Genomic DNA, 13,169 nt, shown 5'->3' with positions numbered 1-13,169 from the left:
GCTGGTTATATGTCACACATAACAGGCATTCTCAGAAAAAAACCACAGTTGCTCATTAGGCTGCAATTTTCAGTCCTTTGCTAGAAAGTAGGAGTTTTTCTACATCCAGAGCAGACTAGATTTCAGTTCTTTGCAAGTTCAAAGGTAAAAAAGTAGAAGCAGCAGTTTAGTTCTTGTGTCTATTTACTGTTAAGAACCTAGTGCTACAATCTGCTTTTCCTTTTTGCTATTACTTTAAAGAAGGCAGTGTCTCTTGTTGTAGTTGTGAAGAATTAGAACTTTTGAAAAGGTCATTTAGAAGTTTGAGTAAGGTTTAGATAATTAGTTACTGTTATTTTTTACAGAGTTCCCAGTACTGTGGTTTCTGAACCTATAGCTGTTCTAGTAAATGAAATAGGCCAGGGATCATATTCTGGCCCTGAGGAATAGGTCTGTCACTCAGTTCTAACTTTTTATTCAGTCTAGGTGTAATTATAAGGTAGTGTAGGAAATAATATACAAAATAACCATCAGAGAGAGAACAGAGAAGAACTTGAGCTGTAGTTTAGCATAAATGAATAACTGTTATGGGCAGTTAGTCTGCTTAGCTTTTGTTAGGCTAAGTGGAAATGGTGGGACCACTAGATGTTAAAGATGCATGACGGAGAGAGATGAGTAAGTAGTTTCCACAGGCAGAAGGGGAGAAAAGTAATTATGGAAATACACACTCTTATCCTTCCCAGCAGCTATAGTTTGAGACCATTTCTGATCAAGGTTTTGTTTATAGATAGCTATCTAAATGTTAAAACTCTTATCTGCAAAGTGGTTTTCAGGCAGTTTACTCCTTTTAAAGATAATTTGGTTGTTCTGGGATATAGACAGTGATCATTGTATTAGATAGACTTCTGTAAAATCGTAAGTGGCAGAGATTGAATTATTTTGGAAGCTTTCCTTCAGTAGCGTTTTGAGTAATTAATTCCCTATGAGAAGACCTGTAAATGGTGAGCATCCTGTGTTTTTCTTTCATCTCTCTGCTGTGCTTTAGCCAGTTGTGAAGGAGGGAGGAGAATTGGATGAGCAGCTTGAGCGAGACCGCCTTCGGAAGGTTTTGAAGCGTATGGGAAAACTAAAGTGTACAAGGGAGGTAAGCTTCATTGTGCTATGTATCCTGAATTACAGAGCAGCAGATGCATGAACGTAAAATATTATGAGAGTTCTGCTGGGTATGCTTTGGTGCTGGCCAAAGCTGCATTTATTTCAAGATCCTAGCTATGCTTTTAAGACAGAGTATCATTGAATCATAGAATGGTTTGAGTTAGAACGGACCTTTAAAGGTCATCTAGTCCAACCCCCCCTGCAATGAGCAGGGACATCTTCAACTAGATCAGATTGCTCAGAGCTCCGTCCAACCTGACCTTGAATGTTTCCAGGGATGAGGCATCCACAACCTCTCTGGGAAACCTGTTCCAGTGTTTCACCCTGATCTAAAAAAATGTCTTCCTTCCATCTAGTCTGAATCTACCCTCTTCTTAGTTTAAATGTGTTACCCCTTGTCCTTTTGCTACAGGCCCTATGAAAAAGTCTGTCCCCATCTTTCTTGTAAGTCCCCTTTAAGTATTGAAAGGGTTCTATAAGGTCTCCCTGGAGCCTTCTCTTCTCCAGGCTGAAGAACCCCAACTTTCTCAGCTTTTCCTCATGGGAGAGGTGTTCCATCCCCCTGATTATTTTCATGGCCCTCCTCTGGACCCACACCAACAGGTCCATGTCTTTCCTGTGCTGAGGATTCCAGAGCTGGACACAGGACTTCAGGTGGGGTCTCACCAGTGCAGAGTAGAGGGGCAGAATCCCCTCCCTCGACCTGGTGGCCATGCTGCTTTGGATGCAGACCAGGATATGGTTGGCTTTTTGGGCTGCAAGTGCACATTGCCAACTCATGTCCAGCTTTTCACCCACCAGCACCTGCAAGTCCTTCTCTGCAGGGCTGCTCTCAATCCCTTCATCCCCCAGCCTGTGTTGATACTGGGGGATGCCCCAACCCAGGTGCAGGACCTTGCATTTGGCCTGCTGAACCTCATAAGGTTTACATGGGCCCACTTCTTGAGCTTGTCCAGGTCCCTCTGAATGGCATCCCATCCCTCGGGCATGTCAGCTGCACCACTCACGTTGGTGTCATCTGCAAATTTGCTGAGCGTGCACTCTGTTAAGGGAGAAGCTGCTGCCCGGTCATTCACACACCTATCAAGGAGTCGCACACACATCATCTGAGACTTTTAACTGTTAGGACCAGAGTCCCTTCGCAGCGGGTGACTCTGGTGAGCCAGTGGGTGCCCCTTTTGACTCCTTACACACACACGCTCACCTTTGGGTGCCTCTTCTTCCCTTGTGCTCAACACTAGGTTCCCCCAAAGCAGAATCTCTAATTAAGGCCTTCAGAATAAAAGTGTAATTTATTCTATCTATGGTGTACAAATTCCGATAGCTCCAGCTGGGTGCCTCCGGAGAGGGACCCCTAATACTCATATCCCTGGGCAATTATACCCTTACTATATAAGTTCCCTCCCCTCACACCATAGTCTGGTCCCATAGTAATATTTGGGTCTGGGGTCTTCTTCTCTCTCATTGGGTCCTTTTTCTCATCTCTAGGTGGGTTCTTTCTCTTTCCCATTTTTCAGGCTAGCTGTTACTATGTCTCCTTTTCCTGGCTCAAACTGGATTTGGGGCTTTCTGAATCTTATTCCTCCAGTCAGAGAACAGATCAATGTTAAGTAAAAATATTAAGCAAGCTGTGAGTTCTGCTTTATCATGAATGACTACTTTTAAGCAGCTAAACAAAGTCTTTAAAGACCTTCAAAACATATTAACAGCTTCTGTAATTTATATACATTCCTGTGCTATTATAGCCTCACAATCTTATCCCATTATTGCCACATGCTGTTTACATCTCCATTCAGGTGTGGTCCGCATGCTCATGTACCTCAGCTTTGCCACCTTCCACAACAACTTGACCCCACTGTCTGTGTCATTGATGAGGATATTAAACAGTAGTGGTCCCAATATGGACCCCTGAGGGACACCATTTTTCACTGAACTCCATCCAGACGTTGAGCTGTTGACAGCTACTCTTTGGATGTGACCAACCAGCCAATTTGTTCTCTACCAGACAGTCCATCCATCAAATCCATATCTCTCCAATTTAGAGAGAAGGATGTTGTGGGGGACCATATGAAAGGCCTTACAGAGGTCCAGATAGATGACATCTGTAGCTCCTCCCTTGTCCACTGATGTAGTCACTCCGTCATAGAAGGCCATGAGGTTGGTCAGGCAGTCCTGCCCTTGGTGAAGATACGCTGGCTGGCTCAAATCACCTCCCTGTCCTCCATGTGCCTTAGCATAGCTTCTAGAAGGATCTGTTCCATGATCCTCCCAGGCGCAGAAGTGAGGCTGACAGGTTGGTACCTCCCAGGGTCCTCCTTTGTACCCTTTTTAAAAATGGGTGCAATGTTTGCCTTTTTCCAGCCACTGGGGACTTCATGTGACCGCCAGGATTTTTCAGATATGGAGAGTGGTTTGGCAACTACATCAGCCAATTCCCTCAGGATTCTTAGGATGCATCTCAACAGGTCCCATAGACTCAGGTATGTTCAGGTTCCTCAGGTGGTCACAAACGTGATCTTCTCTTGCAGTGGGAGGGACTTTTCTCCCCCCAGTCCTTGCTTTGAGGTCCATCCACTCAAGAGGTGTGGGAAGAGAGGTCGCCAGTGAAGACTGAGGCAAAAAAGTTGTTGAGTACGTCAGCCTTCTCCTTGTCTGTTGTTACCAGTTTGCCAGTCATGTCATCAGTGGGGGGTATGCTTTCTTTGACCCTCCTTTTCTGGATGACTTACCTATAGAAGCCCTTCTTATTATTCTTTGTGTCCCTTGCCAAGTTCAGCTCCAGCCACACCTTGGCCTTCCTGACCCCATCCCCACACAACTAGAGAGCATCCCTATACTCTTCCCAGGATAGCTGTCCCTGCTTCCACTGCCTGTGCATTTCCTTCTTGTCCTTTAGTTTAACCAGTCTTGACTTACCCATGCTGGTCTCCTGCCTTCCTTTTGTGATTTCTTACACCTGGGGATCGAGAGCTTTTGCACTCTGTAGAAAACATCCTTGAAGACCTGCCAGCTCTGTTCTGCTCCCTTGTCCCCGAGGGCAGTTTCCCAGGGGGGTCCTATTGACTAACTCCTTAAAGAGCTGGAAGTTTGCTTACCTAAAATTCAGGGTCTGGACTTTACTCTTTGCCTGTGCCATATCCCTCAGGACTAGGAGCTCCACCAGTGCATGATCACTGCAGCCCAGACTGCATCCAATCTTGACATCACTGATTAGCTCACTTGCATTGGTGACCAGCAGGTCCAGTAACACATCCTCTCTGGTAAGGCTGTCTATTACCTGGCTTAAGAAGTTATCCTCCGTGCACTCCAGAAGTCCCCTGGATTGCCGACAGCTCATCATGCTACTTTTCCAGCAGATGTCAGGGTGGTTGATGTCCCCCAGTAGAATGAGAGCCTGCACGATGAATGAGAGCCCTGTAGCTGGAGTAAGAAGGCTTTGTCAATAGGCTCCCTTTGATCCAGCAGCCTGTAGTAAACACCAGCCACAAGGTTTTGTTTGTTGCCTCAGTCTCTAATTCTTACCTGTAAGCTTTCAACCAGCTCGTGGCTGTTATTCAGAGACAGCTGTTCACAATCTATCCATATCTTGACATAGAGGGCAACCCCTCCACCCCTCCTTCCTTGCCTGTCCCTTCTGAACAGCTTGTAGCCATCAATAGCAGCACTCCAGTCATGGGATTCATCCCACCAAGTTTCAGTAATGGCAACTAGGTCATAGCTTTCTAGCAGCATGGTGGCTTCCAACTCCTCCTGTTTGTTGCCTGTGCTGCATACATTGGTGTAGAGGCACTTCAGCTGGGCTGTTGGCCGTGTCACCTTCTTAGAGAAACACATCTCGGTTCCTTTGACGTACTTCACCGGTGTTTCCCTGTTGGCTCCTATTACCTCAGGAGCCCCTGGCTCATCTCTGTAAGACTTCAAGCGTGCTCCAGTGTACCTAGCACGTCTCAGAGCAACAGGCTGAGGGCCCTTGCTAGCACCCTGTCCATCAAACCTTGGCGTGTCATCCCATGGCTTGTCATGGGCGAGCCTGATGTTATCCCCTTCCCTCTTCAAGTCTAGTAGTCTCTTGAGGCACTTTGGTGGGATGCTGTGTTACCTGGAAAGCAGCAGGATGCCTGGAGAATTTTCTCTAAACACTTGTGAAGCACTGAGCATAGCCAGTGCATTTTGGAATGACTGATACTTGGTTAGAACCTCATGACTAAACAAAGTAGGAGTCTGGTGAACACTAGCTCAACTAGAAGTTTTAGGGTTTAACAGATGACTTGTTAGAAGATATTCTCTTGCTTACACTAGAAAGGAGTTCACCTTTGGATACTGTCTGATCCCCATTCAGATTCTTTTAGAGAGGATAACTAGGGTGACTAAAATGGACTTTTTATTTTATATTACTTTTTTTTTTTTAAATGGCTTCTTTAAACTATATGGGTAAATGTAGATCCAGCAAAGGTATGACTTTATAAATGCATTCAGTGGAAGATGGCAGGGAAGAAGAAGTTAAAGGATAACCATTTTACCTTGCAACAGTATTATAAACTGTTCACAGAATTACACAATTGTTAAGGCTGGAAGGGAACTTCTGAGGTCATCTGGTTCAACCCCTGTGCTCAAGCAGGGTTAGCGAGGGCTCTTTGAGTATTTGATATGTTGGTGTCTTCAAGTGGGATCGAGAGGACACTGGATTGTTTTCTTTTGTGCACCAGAAGTATTTTATTAATGTGTACTTCTCTTTCCTTAGTTGTTTGTAATAGTTGGGAAGTTGGTTTTTATGCATAATTAACTGTGTGAGTTTGTCTATGGGTTTTGAAAATACTGAGATTGGCCACAGCTAGAGAAGGGAATGGAGAGCAGATGGATACATCTAAGAACGTTAAAAACTTACTGATGCATGTTTGATTTGTCCTGTTTCCAAGCTCACTGTCAAGTTTATCACTGGATTCAGGGTTAGGAAATACTCTAGTGAGTGACATCCACAGGAACCATTGGAGTTTTTGTTGGCCTCCGCTGTACCATGAGACAATAGCTGTGCCCTCGGAATAGCTGAAAGTTTTATTTACCATCATCCTAGTATTGCTGCGTTCTAGGCAGTTTGACCAGCCAACCAAATATAAAACCTTCCTCTTTTTCTGCCCAACTCTTCCATTTGTATCTGAAAATCTTCCTGGTTTGTGCATCCTCATTTAACATCTTGCTTCTTCACACCATTTATTGAAATTTTCTGTTGTACACTACCTACAGAGAGCTTCTAAGAAACAGTTTCTCCCAGTTGCAGCCAATTCTTTGTCCCAGATTTTGTCTATCTGCATAGCCTAATGTTAAAGTTTACTACCTTGTCTCTGGTCTGGCAGGAAAAGTTATAGTACTTTGGTCAGCAAACTGTGGGTTCTATACACAGTGGTCTTGTGATCACTTGGAGAGCGTTTTTCTTCCATGCATTTTTCTTCTGCATTGACAGGGCTGTACAGGCAGCTTCACTAGCATAATGGGATACCTGTATCATGTTAAAAAATGTGGGAAGGCTGCTTCAGAGCTGGAGAAAATGGCTATGAAGTGCCATCACTGTGGAAAAGCATACAAATCGAAGGCAGGACTTGTCTACCATCTCCGATCTAAGCATGGGCCGGTAAGTGCAAATTGCCGTAGTTATCAGGATAGTGTGGTGGTACTTCAGGCATTCAGACTTGACACACACAGCCTTTTGTCTGCTACTTGGGTGGGTAATTAGGGATAGCAAATCTTTGCATTTTTCTGTCTCTCTGGAGTATTCTGTCCTTGATACTTTCCTTCCAGCAGTAGCTGTTGCTGTTCAGTGACTAGGATGAAGTTTTTAATAGTAAATCACCATGGCAGCAGTAAACTTTCCCCAGCCTGACTTTTGCTCCATGGAAGAATGATACTAACCTGTATAACTTGTGAGATGCTTTTCTTTGCTCTTAAAAGACCCGACATTGGAGCAGAACAGGCAATACTATGCTCATTGTCCATGAGGGTTTTACAGCAGATGATGTGATATCCTTTCAAGACAAGTGGCTGCATGAAACTCTCTGCTTAAGCCTTACTGCTGTGACCCCCCTGAGTAGATTTGGGGGTCTGTCTTCGCTAGTGGGATGCACTTCTGTCCTATGTCTGTGACAGTGAACCACAGCTCCAGCAGCATTTTTGTGAGAGTTTTGGCAGAATATTTATTCACCATGTGTAGTGTAACTGAAATAGGAGCTAGTGATGAGGCTCACCTTTTTGGGCCTTCATTGCAGGTCACTTTCCTCCATGAGGAGAGAAGAACAGAGAGCCTGAAGGAAATAAAACGGGAGCCAAACAACACAGGCAGAGTTCAGAGGAGATCTGCAAAGGTGGCAATCTACTATCTCCATGAGCTAGCTGGAGAAGAGCTGGCCAAAGAGTGGCCCAAGAGAAAAGTTCTGCAGGACTTGATTCCAGATGACCGGAAGGTACAAGGCCTTAAAAATGTGATATAAGGTCTTGCACTGGCATCTATCCAGTGTTGCCAGTGTATAGTGGCCCCTGGGAAGCAATATTGAATAAGTAATATCTTGTAGGAGGGATCAGGTTTTGCTCTCTGGTCTTAGATTACAGTATTGCTGCTGTAGGAATTGCTGTGGTATAAGTATTTTATCCAGGCAGACTATAATGACTTTCAAGTCCTATGCTGTAATTTTCAGTGGGCACAAGTAACAAAGGCAGTTGGAGGCAGTATGTTGCTCACAAGTCATAGGCTACAGATCACTCCTGCCATGCAGTGATATTTCATAGCTTTTCAGGCTTCAGAGTTTCCAGGAGTATCTGTTAAGCTGTAAGAGGAGCCCAAGGGAAAAGGATGATTTATTATTTTAATGGTGTAAGTACATTTAGAGGAATTGTTGCAGTCAAAGTTATGGGAAGTTTTGGATTCTGATATTGTGGGGGTTTTCTGGATTCAGTTGTTTGTAGAGAGTCAGTGAGATGGGAAAAGATTGGTTATTGAGAGTTTGGCTGTTAGAGTAGGAGAAGAAATAGCACTTCTGTCTCAGCTTGGGAGAGAAAGGGACATACTTGGCACTGGGTAGTCAACATTGCTTCCAGCTTTCAATTCCATCTCTTTATCTTAGCTGAAATATACTCGTCCTGGACTGCCTACATTTAGTCAAGACGTACTGTGCAAATGGAAAACGGAGATAAAGATGTACCGAAGAGTCCACTGCCCAAATCAGGTAAATCTTAAGTGTTTCTGAAGCCTCAAAGGGGGCAGATTTCAGGTCTGTATGAGCCAACAGCTTTTCCACAATCTTGAAACTGCAGTTTGTCTTTCTGTGGGAGACAAATTCTGCTCCATCTCAGTATGCTTGGTTAGTGTAACCAAGACCCTGTTTGGACTGTTGCCCTAGTGATGATCTTTCTGGGGATGTATTTGTCCACTTCAGAGCCAGTAACTTGGTGTCAGAGCGGTAGAGTTTTCACATCCAGCTGGGAGCTTCTCCATTTGGAGGTCTGAGCAGTGGAAAAATGACAGGCCCCTGCCTGTCTAGCAGATGTACTAAAACTAATTATAGAAGGGAGGAGTAGAGATGGAAATGTAAGAGCAGAAGGACTTTGTCTGGTATAGCACTTAAGTTTTCTTCCAAAAGCTGGAAATGGGCTACAGAAGACTCATGCATGGCACTGTCATCCTGGTCTAGGGATGCTTATGCATGTGCACTTAGCTTCTACAATCCCGCATGGCAGTCACCAGTCAGATCCAGTGAGAAGAAATGGCCCCACTGGTGGAAACGATGTGACGCATGTGACACACACTGCTGGATAGCCAAGGATCAGTGGTGTCTTACATCTGGGTTTGGTGTAGAGACAATGCCTTCCCCCTGCCCTACCTCACCCCCAGCACTCTCTCCCCAGTTTTCAGGCTTGTGTCATTTCCAAGTATAAGAATTGCAACTTAATGTATATGGACCTGCCCCAGAAAGCAGCTGTCCTATTTCACCAACCAGTAACCCAGAAGCATGTCTTGCACGTACCTCCTGTTTCAGGGTCTGGGCTGTCGGCTGAGCATGATCTAGTATCCCAAGACTGATGTCTGAAGCCCCACATGGGGAAGACCTGCAAAGCTGCCCTTTAACAGACTATTGATGTCAAATGCCATACTTTTGCTCTGTGCCACTAGATACACAAGCAGGGCAGGAGAAATTTAAGTGTCTTGTACTTGCCCCTGTGCTTTGTTTGAAGTTAATCTCTGCTGCACTTTAGGCAAAAAGCAAACTCTATCATTTTACTCAGGCTTTTGGTAGAGGGTGAATGTAACTGTGACAGGAGTCTCTTTATTATGTGTAAATGTGCTCAGAAACTGGAAATATTTAACTTACTGAAAGCTTAAGTCTCTTTAATGGTCTTTTTACCAGAAGCTTTCTGGCTTTGTAGGACTCGGTATCTCCCTCCCTCTACCTCTCTTGCCCCTTTTGGAATTGTCTTCCAGAGAATAAGACTTTCTTGTGGAGGAAGAAGTGATTTTTTACTAGAGTTTTGCTGATACATATGTTTTTTACTCTTTCAGGGTTGTGAATCTGTATATGGCAGTGTCTCAGGACTCAAATCTCACCTCGGCACATGTACCTTGGTTGGTAGCCTTCCTGAACTCACTTTTATACCAATAGCCTGACTGTCCCTGTCCCTCAGATATCTCCTTGTTCAAGCTGTTGTCCTGTCATCTGCTAATCTGAGTTCCTCACAGTTTGAGTGCTTCCCTATGTGCTAATGGGGTTGCCATTGCAAACAGTGCTTGAGGCAAGGAGGAAGCATCTTAATGGCATGCATTTTAGTGAAACTGCAGCCCTACCTGTAGATTCACAGCTACAAGAGCATTTTTTCCAGGTACAGTGCTGGGGACCTTGTAACATCTCACAGAGCAGTCCTATGCTTTGTGGGCATAACCGGTCAATAATGTAAGTGCTCCTGTAGCTAAAGCATTGTCTGGTATGAATAAGAGTTTCTACTTCTTACTGCTGGGTTATATCTGAGCAAGAATATGATGTATAGGTGTATCAGCCTTCTAGGCAGCAATTGGTGATGGATTTTTTTTGTTTTGGTGCCAGGGAGACTTTGTGGCTGGCAAATACAAGTGTCTCCTGTGTGAGAAGGAGTTCATTTCAGAGAGTGGGGTCAAGTATCACATCAACTCTGTGCATGCTGAGGTAAGGCAGGCAGAATGGAAGTCCTCAAACCCCAGGTTGTTGGAGGTGAGGAGGGTGTTGGAGGTGAGGAGGGTGTCTTGGGAAGGAAATGCTGGATTCTTGCCCTGGTTTATTTTTTCCTTGCTCACTGTGGGGAACAGGGTCCTAGACTCAAGTGCCCTTTGATTTGCTTTTGACCATAGCTTGTCTTATGCGTTGGTCTGGGGAGCCAGTGTTGTGTCGTGTCACATGTCTTGTCCCAAGCTGCTGCTGCTCTGTTCAGCAGTTCAGCATTTCCTATGCCTTTAGCCGGGCAATTGCCAAATCAAATCTGAGTTCTCTGAGACAGAGTGACACCTGGGAAGGAACATCAGAGCTTTGTTAGGCAGCTGCCTTTCCAGATCTCACATTTCAGGAAATCCTTGTCCCACAAGGCAGCTTTATTATAAGCCCTGGTAGGCTTTATATGGTATTTTCACCATCAGTACCAACCTGTTGCCTTCTAAACCCTCCAGGACTGGTTTGACATGAACACAACTACCACCAAAAGCTTTGAGAAGCTAATGAAAATCCGCCAAAGAGAAGAGCAGAGGAAGCAACGGAAGAAACGTCCTTTGACCCGGGGCAAAAAGAAGAGAACTGGGACCCTGGCTGCCAAAAGGCTACCCAGTGCTGGAGTTGAAAAAATGAGGAGAAGTAAGAGAGGTCGTCCACAGCGGGTGGACAACGAGAGCATGAGTAGTGAGGAGGGGGAGCCCCAAGTTGCACAGAGAGCCGAATTTCCAAAAACGAGCCGCAAGCGAGGCCGAAAGTAAATTCCTAGAAGAAGAGAAGGAGTAATCCTAAAGCCTTTCAGTTACAAGCCCCACTCCCATCAGGCTCATAACCCACAGCACTAATATAAGCAACTGAACGTCTTTGGGCCTGTGACTCCATTCTGCTCGGTGACCTTGATTTTGAAACTGTTGCCTCTGGTCAGTTGTGAGAGACTTCAAACCAAAGCTGTGGTACAGAGGCTGCCTCTCCTGGTGTAGTTCCCTTGGACAGTGGCACTAGCAGCATACTCAGTGTAGTTCCTGCTCTGGTTACAGTCTCAGTTTGGATCACATTAGTTGCTTGTTTAGTGGTTTCCAGTACAGCAGCTGTCTGTTTTGTCATCTTCCTCTGATGTGTGAGATCAGGGTTCTTTTTTAGCAGTTCTCCCTATAAGGGACTGACTAGCACAGTGTTTAGGTCTCTTTAAGGGGGGAATCCTTTCTTGCACAGTATGCACACAAACTAAGCAGTGCTGTGCAGCATACAAAGACTTTAGCTTGCCCTGTAACTGTCCTGTCTGTTGTCAGCCAGGCTGCCACAGAAGAGCAAATACCTTCCTAGCATGTGCTCCAGTCTGTTGCACAAGGCATTGCCTCTACTTCATACACTGATATTTAGGCTCAGCACCAGACTGTAGCACATGAACTCTGGTCTGCTTGGAAGTGATGGGACATCATTACTACCCTCGTCAGGAACCCAGTATTCCCCTGGCATCTGTCTTCTCTAGCACTTGGCGTTGAATGTATGTAGAGGGTCTTTCAGTCCAGTGAGGAATAAATATTCTCCAGCCTTTCAGAGATTCACTGGCCTTTCAGAGACCCCCAGTAACTAATGTAATAAGACGGCCTTCGTGGATACTCTGAAGACCGCTTATTTCAGATTCACCAGGGAAACAAACTTACTGCAAGACAGTGCATATCTATGATAGTAGTCTTGCTAACGCTGAAACCCAGGTTCTATTGAATTGCCTTGCCAGTGTGGTATTCTGTCATGCCCGTGCTCTCATAGTGTCCTTTTTTTCTACACTGTAGAAGTCACCTTCGTTGTCATATATCACCTGTTTCTTTTCAATACTGCTTCCTTTGTGTGAATGAGGTACATTAGCAGTGGCTTCCATGTTTTGAAAAGGTTGAAAGAAGAGGGTTCATTATTCTAAGTCATGTATTGGCATGAACTCTAGATCATAGGGAATATCTTCCTGTGCTCTGTAAATGCAGCAGATGTCATAGAAGCTAGTAGGAAGCAGCAGCACAGGCAGTCCTACTCTGTCTTTCAGAGAATGGGTTCTCCAGAATTTCTGTTACCTAAAGATCCACTGTACCAGGAAGTTTCAAAATTTGACCTTTTCCTTGCAGTTTTGCAGGCAAGAAAATAGGCAGCTGGCTCCCCGTTAATTTTCTCTGACTACCAAAGTTGTTGGTGCTGAAATTCACAGGGAAGCCATTGCAGTGCCTGATGAACAGGCAGGTTTATACATATGTATTATTACCAGAATAATCACATTGGCCCTGACAGTGGGAAGTGCTGTATGGCCAGGGTGTTCTCAAGAACTGCCTCTCCCATATAATAAGCAAAGCAGACCCCAGCTGAGCATGGTGTGTCTCTCGTGGGGATTAACACCTGTTCAGTAGTGAGACAGCATGCAGTGCTCCATTGTGATTTACACACAGTAGTTACAACTGCCTTTTAGAACCAGCTGTCACTGCGGTTGCAGTGCTGCACTGAAACTATAAATATGTGGACTTCTGTGCAGGGTGTATAAGGTTTGCAGTAAGAGGGACAAGATCAGAAGATGACAAAATAAAATGTCACCAGTGCAAGAATGTGGTTTCTTGTCTGTTTGGTGTGTACTGTTCTTGGTACCATCTCTGCTTGCACAACACACTTCAGCATGCCCACTTGGTTGTCCTGCATGCTCTGGTGCTGTTCAGTTGTCTGCACCATTTCTCATCAGTACTCCACTGTACACAACTGTACATTGACCACACCTGTTTACTACCTTCCCACCCGAGAGGTGGACAACATGGTAGACCCATGAATTAAAGGAGGTTTTTCTTAGTG

The 13,169-nt window shown here is 44.9% G+C and overlaps 1 protein-coding gene across 3 annotated transcripts in view; it reads left to right on the top strand.

The window, feature by feature from the left end:
* The window catches only part of ZNF512 (zinc finger protein 512), a 27,179-nt gene extending 14,010 nt beyond the window's left edge, over window positions 1-13,169 (top strand). For all 3 annotated transcript variants that reach the window (XM_049818933.1, XM_049818934.1, XM_049818935.1), the window contains exons 8-14: window positions 1,025-1,123; window positions 6,593-6,760; window positions 7,392-7,586; window positions 8,244-8,345; window positions 9,677-9,739; window positions 10,215-10,313; window positions 10,808-13,169. In XM_049818933.1, coding sequence (XP_049674890.1) covers window positions 1,025-1,123; window positions 6,593-6,760; window positions 7,392-7,586; window positions 8,244-8,345; window positions 9,677-9,739; window positions 10,215-10,313; window positions 10,808-11,107 — 1,026 coding nt within the window. In that variant the 3' untranslated portion in view covers window positions 11,108-13,169. The remainder of the gene's footprint in view (window positions 1-1,024; window positions 1,124-6,592; window positions 6,761-7,391; window positions 7,587-8,243; window positions 8,346-9,676; window positions 9,740-10,214; window positions 10,314-10,807) is intronic.

This window comes from Accipiter gentilis, chromosome 16 (genome assembly GCF_929443795.1).
Source record: "Accipiter gentilis chromosome 16, bAccGen1.1, whole genome shotgun sequence".
Taxonomy (NCBI): domain Eukaryota; kingdom Metazoa; phylum Chordata; class Aves; order Accipitriformes; family Accipitridae; genus Astur; species Astur gentilis.
This window is presented reverse-complemented; position numbering and strand designations above follow the sequence as displayed.